This window comes from Ranitomeya imitator, chromosome 1 (assembly GCF_032444005.1).
Source record: "Ranitomeya imitator isolate aRanImi1 chromosome 1, aRanImi1.pri, whole genome shotgun sequence".
In the NCBI taxonomy this organism is placed as follows: Eukaryota; Metazoa; Chordata; class Amphibia; order Anura; family Dendrobatidae; genus Ranitomeya; species Ranitomeya imitator.
Genome location: NC_091282.1, coordinates 143,613,013 through 143,631,497, shown reverse-complemented (window position 1 = coordinate 143,631,497; position 18,485 = coordinate 143,613,013). Strand labels below are relative to the sequence as shown.

The following is an 18,485-nucleotide window of genomic DNA, read 5'->3' as shown; positions in this document are numbered from 1 at the left end:
TAATGCAAACGAAATGTTAAGAATGACAAAGTGAATGGAACAAAGTACAGCAGAGTCATGGATATTCCTTGTGTTCCGTAATGGTGGCTTTGTCCTGTACTTCAGTAATATAGCTACTGAAGAAACATGCCAGGAATACTGGCTGAAGTTGGAGGCATATAGTCTAGTAGGGTCTCATAAACAGCTGCGTACCATATTATGTCTCCCTACAGCTCGGAGCTTGCAGAGAGATGTATCATGGGCTTGTGAGTCTCAATTATTACTGGGTTTAGGACTTTACAGATTCCCTGAAGCAGGAGACTCTCCGATTACGTCTGTTGGTATGGCAGATCTATTGGCAACACCTAATCAAGAGCAAATTGTACCCAACTAAATCCTAGGAGTAGGATAAAAACATAAAAACACATTGGATTGGAAGCGCTCACCTGCCAAACAGACTGTCATGGACGACATAGACAGAACACACACTTAAATCAATTAATCCTTTGGGCTTTGTTGCACGTTTTTCACTTTCAAAAAAAATAAGCTGGGCATCATTACCCTCTAAGATAAAATACAAGTTCTTCCACCGTTTGCCTTTACCTGCAAAGAGAAAACACACAAGACATTAGGAAACGAGTTGTGATATTCTTCGAACATTACCAGTCAAGCACTCTGCTCCAGGGATTGGCCTGGTGATCGGCTGTACCTGGCGCTTGGTAATCATCCATTCCCAACAGACGACTATAAGGCATCACTATATAAAATCACTATACCAAAAAAGGTTGCACTCTATCGTGCTAAAGCATGTCAATGTGAAATGCATGAATATATGAATAGCAATATGGCTTTTGAATATTTGGAAAAAAATGAATGAGTCGCTTTGTACAAAATTTGGCCAGATAATGTCTGCCCATCAACCAACGTCAAGGTGGTCTCAAGGTGTCCACATTCACCCAAGAATTCAGACATCAGCCTAAGAGAGGTGTTCACATTTGTTAGGGACCCATTAGTCTTTGAGACCACCTTGACATTGGTTGATGGGCAGACATTATTTAGCTAAATTTTGTGCAAGGCATCTCATTCATTTTTTCCTAATATTCAAAAGCCATATTGCTATTATGTATTTCACATTGACATGCATTAGCACAACAGAGTGCAACCTCTTTTTGTATATGGCGTTAGTTACTCCCGGTTTGCACCTATTCAGACTAGCCTGGATGTGCCAGTCAGTTTTTTGTTGTTTTTATATAAGCCACTAGATAGAATTTGTGCGAAGGGGTACCAGAAGAATCAGGACAATAAAGTGGCCTATCCTCTGATTGTGAAGCTACGCTCCAGCAGGGAGATACCACTAACTCTTCTTGTTGTTTGACAGCCATGTTGCCAGCCGGAGCAGGGCTTCCCAATCACACTGGATAGTCCAATTTGGTTCTTTTTGACCCAAGTTACCGGGGTTCGAGGGGAGTATTTTTCTCCCTACATTTTTGGAGTTAGCCATACATATTTGTTGTGGGATTACAGACAATAGGAATGCTTTTGCTACTCCACCCTTTCTGCTCTTGTCTCGCTTCTTGCTGTACCCCAGAGCATACGTTTTTTTATGATACCCCAGTGAACAAATTCTAGTAGTTTATATACGGCATAAGGTACCGTCACACTCAGCGACGCTGCAGCGATATAGACAACGAGCCGATCGCTGGAGCGTCGCTGTTTAGGTCGCTGTAGAGACGTCAAACACAGCAACTCTAGAACGATGCAGGAGCGATCCAGTGACGTAACGGCGACTCGCTTATCGTTCTCGCTGGTTGTTAGCTCCATGTAAAATGTTGCTGGCATCATTGCTTTTGATGTCAAACATGACGATACACGCCGACCTGACGACGAAATAAAGTTATGGACTTCTAGCTCCGACCAGCGATGGCACAACGGGATCCAGATCGCTGCTGCGTGTCAAACACAACGAGATCGCTATCCAGGACGCTGCAACGTCACGGATCGTTGTCGTTCTCGTTGCAAAGTTGCTGAGTGTGACGGTACCTATAGAGGTGTCCTTCCTATCTGCCTATTTGTGGAGGAGCCAGGAGACTTTCATTGTCTCTATAGAGTATCTGCTGACTGAGCTACAGGATAAAGGATGACTTGCTAATTGCCAAGGACCCCCACAGATCCTGATAAGGGATAATATCCGATCCGTAATTGACACCTTAAGGTACCTTCACACTGAGCAACTTTACAACGAGAACGACAACGATCCGTGACATTGCAGCGTCCTGGATAGCGATCTCGTTGTGTTTGACGCGCAGCAGCGATCAGGATCCTGCTGTGACATCGCTGGTCGGAGCTGAAAGTCCAGAACTTTATTTGGTCGACAGGTCGGCGGGATTCGTCATGTTTGACAGCAAAAGCAACGATGCCTGCAATGTTTTTTCACGGAGCTAACAACCTGGAGAACGATAAAGTACGTCACTGGATCGCTCCTGCATCGTTCTGGAGTTGCTGTGTTTGACATCTCTACAGCGACGCTCCAGCGATCTAGTTTAGGTCGGATCGTTGTCTATATCGCTGGAGCGTCGCTAAATGTGACGGTACCTTTACTGACACAGCAGCAGTTGAATGTGTCACTGACTTTTGTTGTCAGAGGATCCAGCGGTATTGGAGATTACAGAGCTAATAACATGATTAACGCTTTCATTTCAGAGCGGCTGAGAAAATCTAAAAGTTGAAATGAGACTGGTTTCTAGTTCATGTCTACACTAGTTTTGTATTAAAAAAAAGTGTAGTAAGAAGAGATCAATGTAAAAACATCTAAAACCCATTCTACTAGATTACTGCAATTACAGCAAGACAGAACCGGCAGCACATTAATTGCCTGGCCGTGCAAGGCTTGCTCCTCATAGCATGTTCTCATCTGTACCAACCAGAACAGCAGCAAGTATAAAAGTGTCTAAGACCAGGGAAAGCAAACAATGGCTTTAAATCACAATTGTGCGGCCGACTGACTGCTGCCCAAAAGCACACAGCAAACCCGTATACATGGCCCATGTACAGCGGTATGTATACCCCTGCGCTAGGAGCTGCATGCCACTACATAGTGTCTGTGATCTCCCCATAGCAGAAAATCCATGCACGGCACCGGGTACAGTCCGCAATGTCACACAAATTGCATAGCCTGTAAGGAGCTGGCCCCCACATTAGGGTAGGGTTTTGGCCACATGCAGCAGCACTGTAAAAACCCATTCTGCCCAATACACTCACTCTTCTTGAGCAGATGGCCTCTCTTCACAATGTTTTTGTAAAAGGCATCCTTGGTTTTTCGCCTGATTGTGTTGTAGATTTCCTTCCCGTCCACAAGGTCATTTAGCACTTGCTCCTGATGCTGAGAAAGAAGCATAAAAAATAAATCAACTGGAACTCTTCATATTAGCAATAAGGCTAATTCTTTATTCTTGGAATAATCCATGGGTTAATGGACAACACAATGTCCCCAAAAAACAGTCTTGAAGGAGCAGAGGAGCGCACAATAAACGTCCATGAGACCAAAGAACCTCCCCCACACAAGTAGAGTGCTTCACCCTTACTCACACTCACAGGTAATGGAAAGAGCAAGAAGTTGAGCGCTCGCTCCAAGACAGGGCTCTGCAGAGGCCTCTTACTAGGATCCCTGGCCCTATTATTGGGATCGGTGAGAGTTCAGGAGGTTGGACCCCCAGAGATCAGTAGTTTTTCTCTATCCTGTGGTTAGGCGAGAACTTTGGATTCTAAGAATAATCCTTTTCTCACTCTGAAGGCAATAAAGGAAAATTTGATGAAATTATTCACTTCTAGTGTGATTATCCGCTACTATCCTGCAGCTTCTCAAGAAGGAAACAAAATATTAAAAAGGGAACCTGTCAGCAGATTTTGCCGCTATTAAGATGCCGCCACTGCCTTTCAGGACTTATCTACAGTATTCTATAATACTGTAGATAAGCCCCCTGTCTGACCTGCAAGTGAAGAAAAATAACTTATTATACTCACCCGGTGGGGCGTGGACGGACCGGTCCGATGGGTGTCGCAGGTCCGGGTCCTTCCATCTTCTTGCGACGACGTCCTCTTGCTTCTTCATCACTCCCCGACATTGCGTTCCTGCGCAGGTGTACTTCTCTACCCTGATGAGGGAAGAGTTAAAGTGCTGTAGTGCGCAGGCGCCGTGAACGGTCAGAGAGGCGCGGCACCTGCGCACTGCAGTACTCTACTCTGCACTCAACAGGGCAGAGAAGTACGCCTGCAACTGAGCACCGATGCTGGGGAGCGATGAAGAAGCAGGAGAGCGGCATCGCAAGAAGATGGGAGGCGCCGGACCTACAACACCCATCGAACCTGACCATCCGCCCCCAGGCGAGTACAACAAAACTAATTTTTCTTCACTGTAAAATCTTTCTTGGAGCCTTCATTGGGGGACAAAGGTAACCATGGGTGTATGCTGCTGTCGCTAGGAGGCTGACACTATGCAAATAAAGAAGTTGCTCCTCCCTGGCAGTATACACCCCCCGACAGGCACCAGGCAACGCAGTTGGTGCAAAAGCAGTAGTAGGAACAAGTAAAATTAAACTCAACCTATGTACCAACCCACAATAACGGCACGTTGGCCAACATGGTACAGCTTCAAGGGAGGGTGCTGTGTCCCCCAATGAAGGCTCCAAGAAAGAGATTTTACGGTAAGAACCAAAAATCCCTCTTTCTTTCTCGCTTCATTGGGGGACACAGGTAACCATGGGACGTCCAAAAGCAGTCCGCAGAAGCCTGAGTATGCACCTTGTAGAATTTTACAAAGGTGTAAATGGATGACCACGTTGCGGCCTTGCAAACCTGCGAGGCCGAAGCTTGGTGACGAACTGCCCAGGAAGCTCCCACAGCCCGGGTAGAGTGAGCCTTCACCCCCGAAGGAGGCAGTTTGTCTTGGACACGGTATGCCTCCAGAACCGCCGAACGGATCCAACGAGCAATTGTCGACTTGGAGGCAGGGAGCCTCTTTCGACGCCCTTCCAAGACGATGAACAGAGGATCGGCCTGACGAAAGGAAGCAGTTCTGGAAAGATAAATCCGGATAGCCCTGACCACATCCAACTTGTGAAGAGATTTCTCCAAGGGATGAACCGGGGAAGGGCACAAGGAAGGGAGGACGATGTCCTCATTGGTGTGAAAGGCCGAAACTACCTTTGGTAGGAAAGAAGGAACCGGTCGAAGAACCACCTTGTCCTGGTGCAGGATTAGAAAGGGAGAACGACAGGACAATGCCGCCAGCTCCAACACTCTCCTAATTGAGGTGATGGTGACCAAGGCGGCCATGTTCCAAGATAGAAGTGAGAAGGAAATGTCCCGAATCGGTTCAAAAGGCGCACGCTGGAGGGCGTCTAACATGAGGTAGAGATCCCAAGGCTCGATAGGAGGATGATAAGGGGGAGCTATATGAGCAACCCCTTGAATAAAGATCCTCACCTGTGGAAGGGAGGCCAGGTCTCTTTGAAAAAGGATGGACAGAGCGGAAATCTGACCCTTCAAGGTGCTCAGGGAAAGTCCCGAATCAAGACCCGCTTGAAGGAAACCGAGAAGAGATGGAAGGGAAAAAAACCATAGGAAAAAGACTGTTGTCCTCACACCATCGGAAAAAGGCCTTCCAACATCTATGGTAAATGTGTGAGGAAGCCGGTTTTCTCGCTTTTATCATAGTCTGGATGACGCTGTGAGAAAAACCCGTGTCCTTCAGGACCGCGGCCTCAACGGCCATACCATTAAATTCAGAGACCGAGAATTCGGGTGGAAGAGGGGCCCCTGCGAAAGAAGATCCGGACGATCCGGAAGACTCCATGAAACGTTCGATAGCATGTTCACTAGTTCCGCATACCAGGCCCTGCGAGGCCAATCTGGAGCTACCAAGAGTACAGGGACCCCTTCTGTCTTCTTGATCTCTTTCACGACCCTTGGGATCAAGGGAAGGGGTGGGAACAGATAAGGAATCTGGAACTGGGCCCACGAGATCACGAGAACGTCGCATCCGACGGCCATCGGATCCCGAGATCTGGAAACGTACTGGGGAACCTTGTGGTTTGCCCGGGAGGCCATTAAGTCGACGTCTGGAACGCCCCACCGCTGACAAATCTGGCTGAAGATTAAGGGGAGGAGAGACCACTCGCCCACCATGAGGCCTTGGCGGCTTAGAAAGTCAGCTTCCCAATTGTCCACCCCTGGGATGTGGACAGCTGATATAGAGGGAACGTGGCTCTCCGCCCAACGCAGAATTTTTGCCACTTCCGTCATGACCTGTCTGCTGAGAGTCCCTCCCTGATGGTTTATTTATGCCACGGCCGTGGCGTTGTCCGACTCAATGCGGACCGGTTTTCCCGAGAGGAGGGACTGCCAGTGGATGAGGGCTAGGAAGATGGCTCTGACTTCCAAAAGGTTGATAGGAAGGCGTGCCTCTTGAACAGTCCAGCGGCCCTGGGCCGTGAGGTGGAGAAAGACCGCTCCCCAACCCTGGAGGCTGGTGTCGGTGATGACCTGCCAGCAGGGGGGGGGAGAGGGGGGGGAAATGACCTCCCACGCAGAATGGAGGTGGATAGCATCCACCAAGAGAGACTGCTTCACCTTGGAAGAGAGGCAAAGCAGACGGTCCAGGGAAAGTGGGTTCCTGTCCGAGGCAGACGGAAGGGCCAGCTGGAGGGGACGAGAGTGTAACTGAGCGTAGGGGACCGCTTCCATGGAAGCGACCATCTTCCCCAGAACGCTCATGGCGAGGCAGAGTGTTCGGGCCCTTTAGTGCTCTGACACCCCGACGAAAAGAAAGGAACTTCTCCTTGGGGAGGACGACCTGAGCCTGAGAGGTGTCGAATTCCATGCCCAGCCGTTGGGTTGGAATCAAGGAGGACTTCTGATAGTTGATTATCCAGCCGAGGCAAATAAGAGTGTCCAGAGTAAGCTGGAGGCTCTGGCTGCAATCCCGACGAGACGAACCCTTGATCAAGAGGTCATCGAGGTATGGGATTACCAGAATCCCATTTGAACGCAGAATGGCCATGACCTTCGTAAAGACCCTGGGAGCAGACGCCAGACGGAAAGGGAGAGCTGTGAACTGGTAATGATGTTCTTGGATCGCGAACCGGGGAAACCTCTGATGTTGTACGCAAATCGGGATGTGTAGGTACACATCCCGAATGTCCACGGGACACAGAAACTCTTTCAGTTCCATGGACGCGACCACCGAGCGTTGTGATTCCATTCTGAAGTGTCGAATCCAGAGATGGCGGTTTAACCGCTTGAGATCCAAAATTGGACGGAGAGAGCCGTCCTTCTTTGGAACCACGAACAGGTTTGAGTAAAAACCCGAAAACCGCTCGCGATAAGGAACCGGAACTACGACTCCTGAGGCGAGGAGCGAATCGACGGCCTGGAGAAGACCTGGGAGATGGGAGGACTGTTTGGGAGGACGAGAGAGAAGGAAACATCTTCCTGGGGGCGAAAAAAATTCTGTATTGTAGCCTGAGGTGACGATGTCCCTGACCCAGGCATCGTTGACTACAGATAGCCAAACTTCTGAGAACAGATGAAGCCGGCCTCCCACGCTGGAAGGATTTCCAGGTAGGGGAGACCTGTCATTTATTAGAAAATCTGTGGCCACAAGGTCCAGACGGTTTTGAGGGGTGGCTTTTAGCTCTCCAGCGCGGGGGAGGCCTGAAGGAAGGCTTCCTCCGGTCTCCTTGTGAGGAAGCGCGGTCCTGAGTGGAGTTTCCTGAGGAGGTAAAGGACCGAAAGGGACGAATGGACTGGGGGCCCCTCTTGCTGAAGGAACGCCTAGGCTTGGACTGAGGTAAAGTGGTACTCTTACCACCCGTAGCGTCCGAGATCATTTGATCCAGCTGTGTGCCGAAGAGTCTAGAGCCCTGGAAGGGCAGACCAGTGAGGGATTTTTTAGAAGCAGGATCTGCGTTCCACGCTTTAAGCCAAAGAATTCGGTGAATGGCCACAATGTTACTGTTAGCCCTCGCCGAGCAAGCAGCCGCATCCAGGGAGGCATTCATGAGGTATTTACCTGCAAGAGAAATCTGATCCGCTAAATCAGACAGTACCTCAGCAGGAGCAGAGGCCAAAATGCCTCTGCACAGGGTCTTGGCCCAGGCTGACACAGCTTTCGCTGCCCATGAAGAGGCGAAACTAGGACAGAGCGAGGCTCCAGAAGCCTCAAACGCCGATTTGGATAACGCCTCGATTTACTGTCCATGGGATCCTTAAGAGATGCTGCGTCCGGAATAGACAAAAACAGGATTTTTGGTTGCTTACCGTAAAATCTGTTTCTTGAAGCCTCCATTGGGGGACACAGGAACCATGGGTGTATGCTGCTGCCACTAGGAGGCTGACACTATGCAAATAAAAAAGTTAGCTCCTCCTCTGTAGTGTACACCCCACCGACTGGCATAATACTCTTCAGTTAGTGAGAAAGCAGTAGGAGAAAAGAACAAGGTTGAAAAACCATAACCACAAACTTGAGAACTGTAAACGTGAGAACAGTCATAGAACAGATAACAACAGAAACATTGGGAGGGAGCTGTGTCCCCCAATGGAGGCTTCAAGAAACAGATTTTACGGTAAGCAACCAAAAATCCTGTTTTCTTTATCGCCTCTCATTGGGGGACACAGGAACCATGGGACGTCTCAAAGCAGTCCCTAGGGCGGGAAAAACAGACTTCCATCAGGTCAGAGGACTCACCACTGCCGCCTGCAGGATCCTTCTGCCTAGGCCGGCGTCCGCCGAAGCGTAGGTATGGACCTTGTAAAATTTGGCGAACGTGTGGATGGAAGACCAAGTTGCCGCTTTGCAAAGCTGTAGGGCGGAAGCCCTGTGGTGCACCACCCAGGAGGCGCCGACTGCCCGGGTAGAGTGAGCCTTAATCCCAGGAGGGGGCACTCTGTTCTTGACCCGGTAAGCCTCCAAAATTGCCATTCTGATCCAGCGAGCAATAGTCGCTTTAGAAGCCGGTTGGCCTCTGCGCGTGCCATCAGGAATGACGAATCCGTCTTCCGGAAAGTGGACGTTCTGTCCAGATAGATCTTCACTGCCCTGACGAGGTCCAGCTTGTTCAACGATCGCTCCAGAGGAGGAGTCGGAGCTGGACAAAAGGAAGGTAGAACGATGTCCTCGTTGAGGTGGAAGGTGGAAACCACCTTAGGAAGAAAAGAAGGTGGAGGCCGGAAGACCACCTTGTCCTAGTGAATGACCAAAAACGGAGGACGGCAAGACAGGGCCGCCAACTCGGAAACGCGGCGAATAGACGTGATGGCCACAAGAAAGGTCACCTTCCAAGATAAAACTGATAGAGGAATCTCCCTAAGAGGTTCAAAGGGGGAAACCCTCAGAACGTCCAGTACCAGGTTTAAGTCCCATGCGTCCACAGGGGCCCTGTACGGCGGGACAGCGTGGGCTACTCCTTGAAAGAAGGTCTTAACCTGTGGCCGAGAGGCCAAGTTCTTCTGAAAGAGGATGGCAAGCGCAGAAACCTGGCCCTTTAGGGAGCTAAGAGCCAGGCTTGAATCCAGTCCTGCCTGAAGGAAGGCCAAAAGAGAAGGCAGGGAAAAAACCATACGCGGAACTCTGTTGGATTCGCACCAACGGAAGTAAGCCTTCCAGGTACGGTAGTAGATCCTGGAAGACGATGGCTTCCGAGCCTGAATCACGGTGTGAATCACCCGGTCCGAAAGGTCGGACGCTCTTAGAACCGCGGTCTCAACAGCCACGCTGTTAAACTGAGCGACCGAGAATTCGGGTGGCAGATCGGACCCTGGGACAGCAGATCAGGCCTGTCTGGAAGGTGCCAGGGAGCGTCCGCGAGAAGGTTGACGAGCTCCGCGAACCAAGCTCTCCTGGGCCAATCCGGGGCGATCAGGATGACCGGCACCCCTTCCGCTTTGATCTTCTTCAACAGTTTGGGAAGTAATGGAAGGGGTGGGAACAGGTAGGGCAGCTCGAACTGTGACCAAGGAATGGCCAGAGCATCGACGCCAACTGCGAGAGGATCGCGGGACCTGGAGACGAACTGCGGAACCTTCCTGTTGATTCGAGACGCCGTGAGATCCACATCCGGAGTCCCCCATCGAAGACAAATCTGATGGAAGACCTCCGGATGCAGGGACCATTCCCCTGCCGCGAGGCCCTCGCAGATAAGGAAGTCGGCGGCCCAGTTGTCCACGCCGGGGATATGCACCGCGGATATCACCGGAACCGTTGCCTCTGCCCAGAGGAGGATCTTGGATACCTCGGCAAGGGCCAAGGAGCTCCGGGTCCCCCCCTGATGGTTGACATATGCCACAGCCGTGGCGTTGTCCGTCTGGATCCGGACTGGAAGGCCCCTGAGGATCCTTTCCCAGTGGCGGAGGGACAGAAAGATGGCCCGAATATCGAGGACATTGATTGGCAGAGATGACTCCTGCGACGACCAACAGCCCCGAACCGTCAAGTGGCGAAAAACCACACCCCAGCCGATCAGGCTGGCGTCCGTTGTCACTACCTGCCAGTGAACTGGAAGGAAGGACCTGCCCTGGGAGATGAGAGGTGACGTCAGCCGCCAGTTGAGGGACCGCTTGACACGAGAAGAGAGTCTGATCGGCTGATCCAGGGAGAAGACAGACCTGTCCCACTGAGACAGAATGGCTTGCTGAAGGGGTCGCGAATGGAATTGGGCAAAGGGAATCGCTTCCAATGTAGCTACCATCCTCCCCAGAACCTTCATGGCCGATCGGAGGGAGGGAGGCCGAGGACCTTGGAGCAAGCGTATGTCCCGACAAAGAGTGGATATCTTGTCTTTGGGAAGGAAGACTCTAGTCTGACGGGTGTCGAATAGCATGCCCAGAAAAATGATGCGCTGAGAAGGAATAAGGCAGGACTTCTTCCGGTTGACCAGCCACCCGAAACGGGCTAAGGTGTCGAGAACAATGGACAGGCTTTCGTGAGCCTGAGCAAAGGACGGAGCCTTGATGAGGATGTCGTCGAGGTATGAAAATAGGACCAAGCCTCTGACTCTCAAGATGGCCATCAGCGCCGCCATGATCTTCGTGAACACCTTTGGCGCGGTTGCGAGACCGAACGGCAGGGTGACGAACTGAAAATGATCTCGTTGCACTGCAAAGCGCAGGAAACGGTGATGTCCGGGAAATATCGGGACATGGAGGTAGGCGTCCTGGATATCTATTGAGCATAGAAATTCCGGAGCCTCCATGGAAGCAATTACTGAACGAAGGGATTCCATCCTGAAGTGTCTCAGGCGAACTCTCCGGTTCAGCAATTTGAGGTCCAGAATGGGTTGAACCTTGTCGTCTTTTTTCGTTACCACAAAAAGATTCGAGTAGAAACCTGTGAACCGTTCCTTTTCTGGGACGGGAACGATTACCCCGGATTTGAGCAGAGAAGCGATGGCTGCGAAGAAGCCCGGAACTAGAGCGGGATCTCTTGGAGGACGGGATTGGAATAAACGATCCCGGGGTCGGGAAGCGAACTCTATCTTATATCCCGAGGATACAACTTCCCTGACCCAAGCGTCCTCTACTGCAGAAATCCAGACGTCCCTGAAAAGGAGAAGACGGCCGCCCAATCTGGGAGTTGGGCTGGAATCCTGCCGAGAGTCATGCGGAGGTGGATCTTCCAGTCCTGGGCCTGGAGGATCTGCCCTGGGAGTAGTGAGGACGCCAGGACGGAGTGGGCCTAAAGGACACCGCCTTCTTCTCTTGACGTGCCTGTGGCCTCTGTTGCTGCTGGGAAAAGGAGTTTGATGCAGCGAAGCGACGAAAAGGCCGAAAGGAGCGAAACTGCCGTCTAGGAGAAGGGCGACGAGGTTTAGCCTGGGGGAGAAGAGAACTTGTACCCCCGGTGGCGTCCTTAATGATTTGGTCCAACTGGGAACCAAAGAGACGAGAGCCCTGGAAGGGCAGACTAGTGAGGGACTTTTTGGAAGACAAGTCCGCCTGCCAGGCCTTGAGCAAAACGGACCGGTGGATGGCAATGGCATTGCTGGAAGCCTGAGCCGCACAAGACTCGACATCCAGGGAGGAGGAGACCAGGTAATCGCCAGCGTGGGAAATCTGGTTGGCAAGTTCCGCTAATTGCGCGGGAGGCGCCCCGTCCAGGATACCTCGCCGTAGATCCTTGGCCCATTTTGAGATGGATTTTGAGGCCCAAGTGGAAGCAAAAGCTTGACATAGAGCCGCTGAAGCCGCTTCAAAAGCAGATTTCGCGAAGGATTCTATAACTATCGTTAGAATCCTTCAGAGATGCTCCGCCGGACAGTGGAAGCACCGTGTTGGTGGACAGCCTGGAAACAGGGGGATCCACCGAGGGAGAGACCGTCCAATTGGCGTTAAGTGCTGGTGAAAAAGGATATAACACCCCCAGGCGTTATCCCCTCTGAAAACGTCTGGTCGGATTCTCTCTCTCTGGACAAGATTTCCTCGAATTCAGGATGAGGAGCGAAAAATTTAGAAGGTGGTTTGGCCCGTCTTAGGATCCAGCTCCGAAATATCCTCAGAGGGCGCATCAGATAATGCCTCGCCTGACTCAGGGGAGGAGGATCGGTGGGACACCAACCGCGGGGGAGGGCCGTGCGGCGAGATGGAACGAAAAGAGGACTCAGACCGACGTTCCTGTCTGGACCTTTTGTGGCTTATCAAGGAGGGCTCGGGCGGCGGTTCCTGCGACCCGCTGGCCACGGCAGGGATCTGCAGGGGTAACCGATCCAGCGCGGACACCAGGGTTTGAGACACCCGTGTTAAATCGGCCACCGATTGTGACAGAGAGGAGGCCCAGCCTGGGATGGGGGTATCACACTCAGGCGGAGCAGCCGGGGGATCCTGGGCGGTGGGAACAATCGGGTTGCTACAGGACTGACACAGCGGGGAGGACTGACCTGAGGGAAGTTTGCTGTTACAGGACGAACATGCAAAGTACGTGACTAAAGGCAGAAGATGAAGAGGTAGGGGGCGAGAGCGGCCCCCTTTAGAAGACATTTTGAGAGATCCCTGAAGATGCCAGTTGGTTAGGGGACAGTGGGGCAGAGGAGGTTGTCAGTCTGCAGTGCAGCTACTCACGGACCAGGTCCTGGAAGATGTCCCACTGTCGGTGCAGAACTTCCCTGAGGTGCTGTATTCCTCAATGCTGAGCCCACCGAAGATGCGAGGAGCGTGGCGCGCTGCGTGAGGCACTGCGAGGGCTGCTGCTGCTGTGTGAAGCGGCGCACACCAGCCGAGAGTCCCACGAGGAAGGGGGCGGAGCCAGACGCAGAGGCGCCGGTGGGCAGGACACAGTATGTCGGGTGGGAAAAAGCCCGCCCGCAGAAGCGGAAGTGGGGGAGCCGAAAACTGGAAGTAGGCCCCGGCCGAAGCCGGGGCCTAAATTAGGAACCGGCGGCCGAGAAAAAGAGCCGCGGCGCCGAAATAGAGCGCCGGAACAATGCGGCGTGAGGAAGGCTGGCGGCGCAGGCGCCGTAGGCTGCGCCGCTGAAGGGCGCCGCAGAAAACACCCTCCTGCGGCGCCAGGGCAGTGCGCCGCAGGGAGAAGCGGCGCGAAAAACTGCAGGGCTGCCGCGCTGAGGATGGTGCCCTATGAAAAACTGCAGCACCGGGTAGTGCGCCGCAGAAAGAAGCGTACGGCAGCCATAGAGCTGTCTTGTAAGAAGGTGCCACAGGGGATAAAAGCGCGGTGCGGCAGCCAGAAAAGGGCCCCGCGCCGAAAAGGAAGCAGAGGGCCCTTTCAGAAAAGGGGGAAAGTAAAAGCGCGCCTGTGGATGTACCGATACAATACCGGCCACCGCTACAGGCGATGACCGGTAAGAGAGGGTCACCGTATCGGAGCCCCTAACAAGAAGCCCCCTTCCCTATCAAAGATCTGGGATGGGATGGGGAAATACTCACCTAAAACATCCCACGCCGATACTAACCTGAAAAGAAGGGTATGAGACGTCCAGGGAGCGGTGATGGACGTCCTCGTCTCCTCAACCGACAGGCTCTGGTGGGCGAGTGACGGAGCCAGGACCGGACTTCTAAGCACGCTTGTGTGCTAGGATCTTGGTCCTGGTGAGGGATCTATGAAGATACGGGGTGGCAGTACACGCCGTACTCATAGTCCACCTTGTGGGACTACAGGTGTGACTGCTCACCCTGTATCCCTCCGGGAAACCTGAAAAGGAAACGACGCACATTGAGGTAGATAAGGGTCTAATGAAAGACCCGTGTCCACCTCCTACTGACACCAAGCTAAAACTGAAGAGTATAATGCCAGTCGGTGGGGTGTACACTGCAGAGGAGGAGCTAACTTTTTTATTTGCATAGTGTCAGCCTCCTAGTGGCAGCAGCATACACCCATGGTTCCTGTGTCCCCCAATGAGAGGCGATAAAGAAAGCGTCTGTGAGGATAATCTAGACACAGGCGGATCATACCTTAGGAGACTCGGACAATTTGCTGACAAGGTCGGAGTGAAAAGGGTATAAATTGTCCATCCGTTTCCTGCCAGGGAAACGTTTACCAGGGTTTTCCCAGTGTGTAGACGTAGTGTTGTCGAACTCCCTGTGATTGGGAAAAACTCTAGAGGGACGTTTAATCCGTTTAAACGCAACGGAGACGTCCTGAGAGCTTGCCTCATCCTCCTTAAGTTCAAGCGTCTGAATAATAGCCGAAATAAGGCTATCGACCATATCCAGTGGTCAAGAAGTTTGATCTGCCTCCGAGTCAGATTCCGACTGAGGTTACGCCAGACCCGACGTCCGCCTGCGAGGAGGGGGAACGGGCAGATAGGGGTATCCAGGTGTGGTGCCTCTGTGAGGGACTTGGATGGGTGCAAGCGAATCGCCGTGTGAGGTGTTCGTGGCACTGGTGGCATTAGACAGAAGCGGGATACGTTCAAGTGCCTGGACCAGGGATAGACACCTTAGTCAGGTCCGACACTGACATACGTTGCAACAGCCCACTCCGGGGGATGGGGGGGGTGCACTCATCCCGAGACCTAGGAGCTTCCTGAGAGACGGACATGATGGGAAGAACGCAGGACGGGCAGAAAGGAGAAGGCTGACCTGAAGCCCACTTTTTCTTACAGTGAGCGCAGGCGTAGTGGATGACAGTAATGGTATAGCCTGGTGCGTAGTTGGACATAGGTAGAGGTATTACCTTGTGCAGCAGGCGCAGAGACGATACTGCAGGGAGGAGTAGAGCCCGAGAGAGCAATAGCGCAAGCCTACCGAAAACAGCGGCAGCCGCGGGAGTCTGTGTCCCCAGGGATCCTCGTGCCCCACGCGATGCGATGGAGACGCAGAAGGAGGAGAAGTCGGCCTGTGTAAGCGCGGGACAACGCGCCGGAAGTGGGTGTGTCCAAGCGCAGAAGGGAGGGAGGGACTCCCAAGAGAAAAAAAAGACGCCCCGAGAGCGCTGGACTCCGGCAAAGGCGTGCCCGCGGGGACGCAGGGTAGGACAAGGCCGCAGGTGGGTGTGGCCAGCCAGGAGCCGAAAAAGGTGCCGGAGAAAGAAAATGGCGCGTGCGCGCCCGAAAAATGGGCGCGAATTTTGAAAGAGGGGGGTAACGAAAGATGCCTGCCGCGCTAGTGGCCGAAAGGACAAGATCGGCTCTGACTGGAGCAGCGCAAGTTTAACAGGTGTCGCCATCTGAGCTGCCCACTAAAAGACATAGCAAGCAGAGGAGAGCCCTCCTGAGAGATCGATGGGGAGGGGGGGACTGGGCTCTGCACGTGTTGATTGAAGATCCCCTACCTATGAATGAAGTCCTCCTTCCCGCGCCATGAACTCCGGCACAGAAGAAGGCGTCAACCCCTAAACAGGAGGGGGAAGGTCACTGGAAGAGACCCCCATCTTCCTCTCAGCCCACTCCGAGGAGAGGGATGAGGGGGGGAAAAGGGCAAGCACTGGCCACTGATAGTGAGACATGAACACCCCAGGGTGACATGAGTCGAAGTCCTGCCCAGCGGATCCGAGAGGGTGCGATGTGGGTGAAACCACACTGCTCTCTCGGTCGCTTACTGTGGGGAATCAGGGTGAGAGAACTGCACCCTGTAACCCCAAGAGAAGCATCTGAAATAAAAAAGGGAAAGGATTAATACACACACAAACCCTGAAAGAAAAAACCAGAGTGGATCTGGGGTTAGATCCAGGTCCGCCTCCTACAGACACTAAGCAAAAACTGAGTTGCCTGGTGCCTGTCGGGAGGTGTATACTGCCGGGGAGGAGCTACTACTTCTTTATTTGCATAGTGTCAGCCTCCTAGCGACAGCAGCATACATCCATGGTTACCTGTGTCCCCCAATGAAGCGAGAAAGAAATCTGCTGACAGGTTCCCTTTAAGTGAATAAAGACAAACTACAAACTATATTAAACTTCTCCTGCATTCTATTTATTTAAAGTGGTCTATAAACTTATAAATTGCTTGTTTCTGCTCAATAAGGGTTGTATAGTGGAAAGTATTCGGCCCCCTGGAACTTTTCAACCTTTTCCCACATATCATGCTTCAAACAAAGATACCAAATGTAAATTTTTGGTGAAGAATCAACAACAAGTGGAACACAATTGTGAGGTTGAGCAAAATTTATTGGTTATTTAAAATTTTTGTGGAAATTCAAAAACTGAAAAGTGGGGCGTGCAATATTATTCGGCCCCTTTACTTTCAGTGCAGCAACCTCACTCCAGAAGTTCATTGTGGATCTCTGAATGATCCAATGTTGTCCTAAATGCCTAATGATTATAAATATAATCCACCTGTGTGTAATCAAGTCTCCATATAAATGCACCTGCTCTGTGATAGTCTCAGGGTTCTGTTTGAAGCACAGAGAGCATCATGAAGACCAAGGAACACAACAGACAGGTCCGTGATACTGTTGTGGAGAAGTTTAAAGCCGGATTTGGATTCAAAATGATTTCCAAAACTTTAAACATCCCAAAGAGCACTGTGCAAGCGATCACATTGAAATGGAAGGAGTATCATACCTCTGCAAATCCACCAAGATCCGGCCGTCCCTCTAAACTTTCATCTCAAACAAGGAGAGGACTGATCAGAGATGCAGCCAAGAGGTCCATGATCACTCTGGATGAACTGCAGAGATCTACAGCTGAGGTGGGACAGTCTGTCCATAGGACAACAATCCGTCATACACTGCACAAATCTGGCCTTTATGGAAGAGTGGCAAGAAGAAAGCCATTTCTGAAAGATATCCATAAAAAGTGTCATTTAAAGTTTGCAACAAGCCACCTGGGAGACACACCAAATATGTGGAAGAAGGTGCTCTGGTCAGATGAAACCAAAATCAAACCTTTTGGCAACAATGCCAAGCGATATGTTTGGGGTAAAGGCAACACAGCTCATCACCCTGAACACACCATCCCCACTGTCAAACATGGTGGTGGCAGCATCATTTTTTGGGCCTGATTTTATTCAGCATGTTAAAATTGATGGGAAGATGGATGGAGCCAAATTACAGGACCATTCTTGAAGAAAACCTGTTGCAGTCTGCAAAAGACCTGAGACTGGGACGGAGATTTGTCTTCCAACAAGACAATGATCCCAAACATAAAGCAAAATCTACAATGGAATGGTTCACAAATAAACGTATCCAGGTGTTAGAATGGCCAAGTCAAAGTCCAGACCTCAATCCAATCGAGAATCTGTGGAAAGAGTTGAAAACTGCTGTTCACAAACGATCTCCATCAAACCTCACTGAGCTCGAGCTGTTTGCAAGGAAGAATGGGAAAGAATTTCAGTCTCTCGATGTACAAAACGGATAGAGACGTACTCCAAGCGACTTGCAGCTGTAATCGCAGAAAAAGGTGGCGCAACAAAGTATTAAGTTAAAGGGACCGAATAATATTGCACACCCCACTTTTCAGTTTTTGAATTTCCACAAAAATTTAAAATAACCAATAAATTTCGCTCAACTTCACAATTGTGTTCCACTTGTTGTTGAGTCTTCACCAAAAATGTACATTTGGTATCTTTATGTTTGAAGCATGATATGTGGGAAAAGGTTGAAAAGTTCCAGGGAGCCGAATATTTTCGCAAGGCACTGTAAGCGAATCCTATTCTCCACCATATATTCTAGATGCTGCCACCTGTACAATAGTATAATATAATGGCCAGGCTTCAAAATGCGTGCATTCATGTTAGAGCGTGGTTTGCCAATTAGTCACGCGTGAAATGTATATTTGGTACTCTTTACCTGCACAGGAACGGGATCTTTAAGAAAATAGCCTTCCACAATCTGCTCATTCCTGTAGTGTTCTAGGATATCATCAATTCTGTTTAAAACAAGAAAAGCCAAACATAAGTATCCAATGTCCATAATTAAACATTTTCTCCAGCAATTACCCATCCTGGGCAAGCCATACATGCCATATAACACACGGGCCGACCATCACAGTGCGTTTACAGCACCCATACGCCCAAGAAGAGCTTGTCATGCGATTGGTGAGATCATGCGTCAAGATGAAAGGACAC

At 51.1% G+C, this 18,485-nt stretch overlaps 1 protein-coding gene across 2 annotated transcripts in view; it reads right to left on the bottom strand.

Annotated features, from left to right (window-relative positions):
• Positions 1-18,485, bottom strand: part of RASA1 (RAS p21 protein activator 1) — a 99,851-nt gene that overhangs the window by 44,492 nt on the left and 36,874 nt on the right. For both annotated transcript variants that reach the window (XM_069751348.1, XM_069751339.1), the window contains exons 9-11: positions 18,208-18,286; positions 3,238-3,358; positions 426-582 (exon numbers count right to left, since the gene is read on the bottom strand). In XM_069751348.1, coding sequence (XP_069607449.1) covers positions 426-582; positions 3,238-3,358; positions 18,208-18,286 — 357 coding nt within the window. The remainder of the gene's footprint in view (positions 1-425; positions 583-3,237; positions 3,359-18,207; positions 18,287-18,485) is intronic.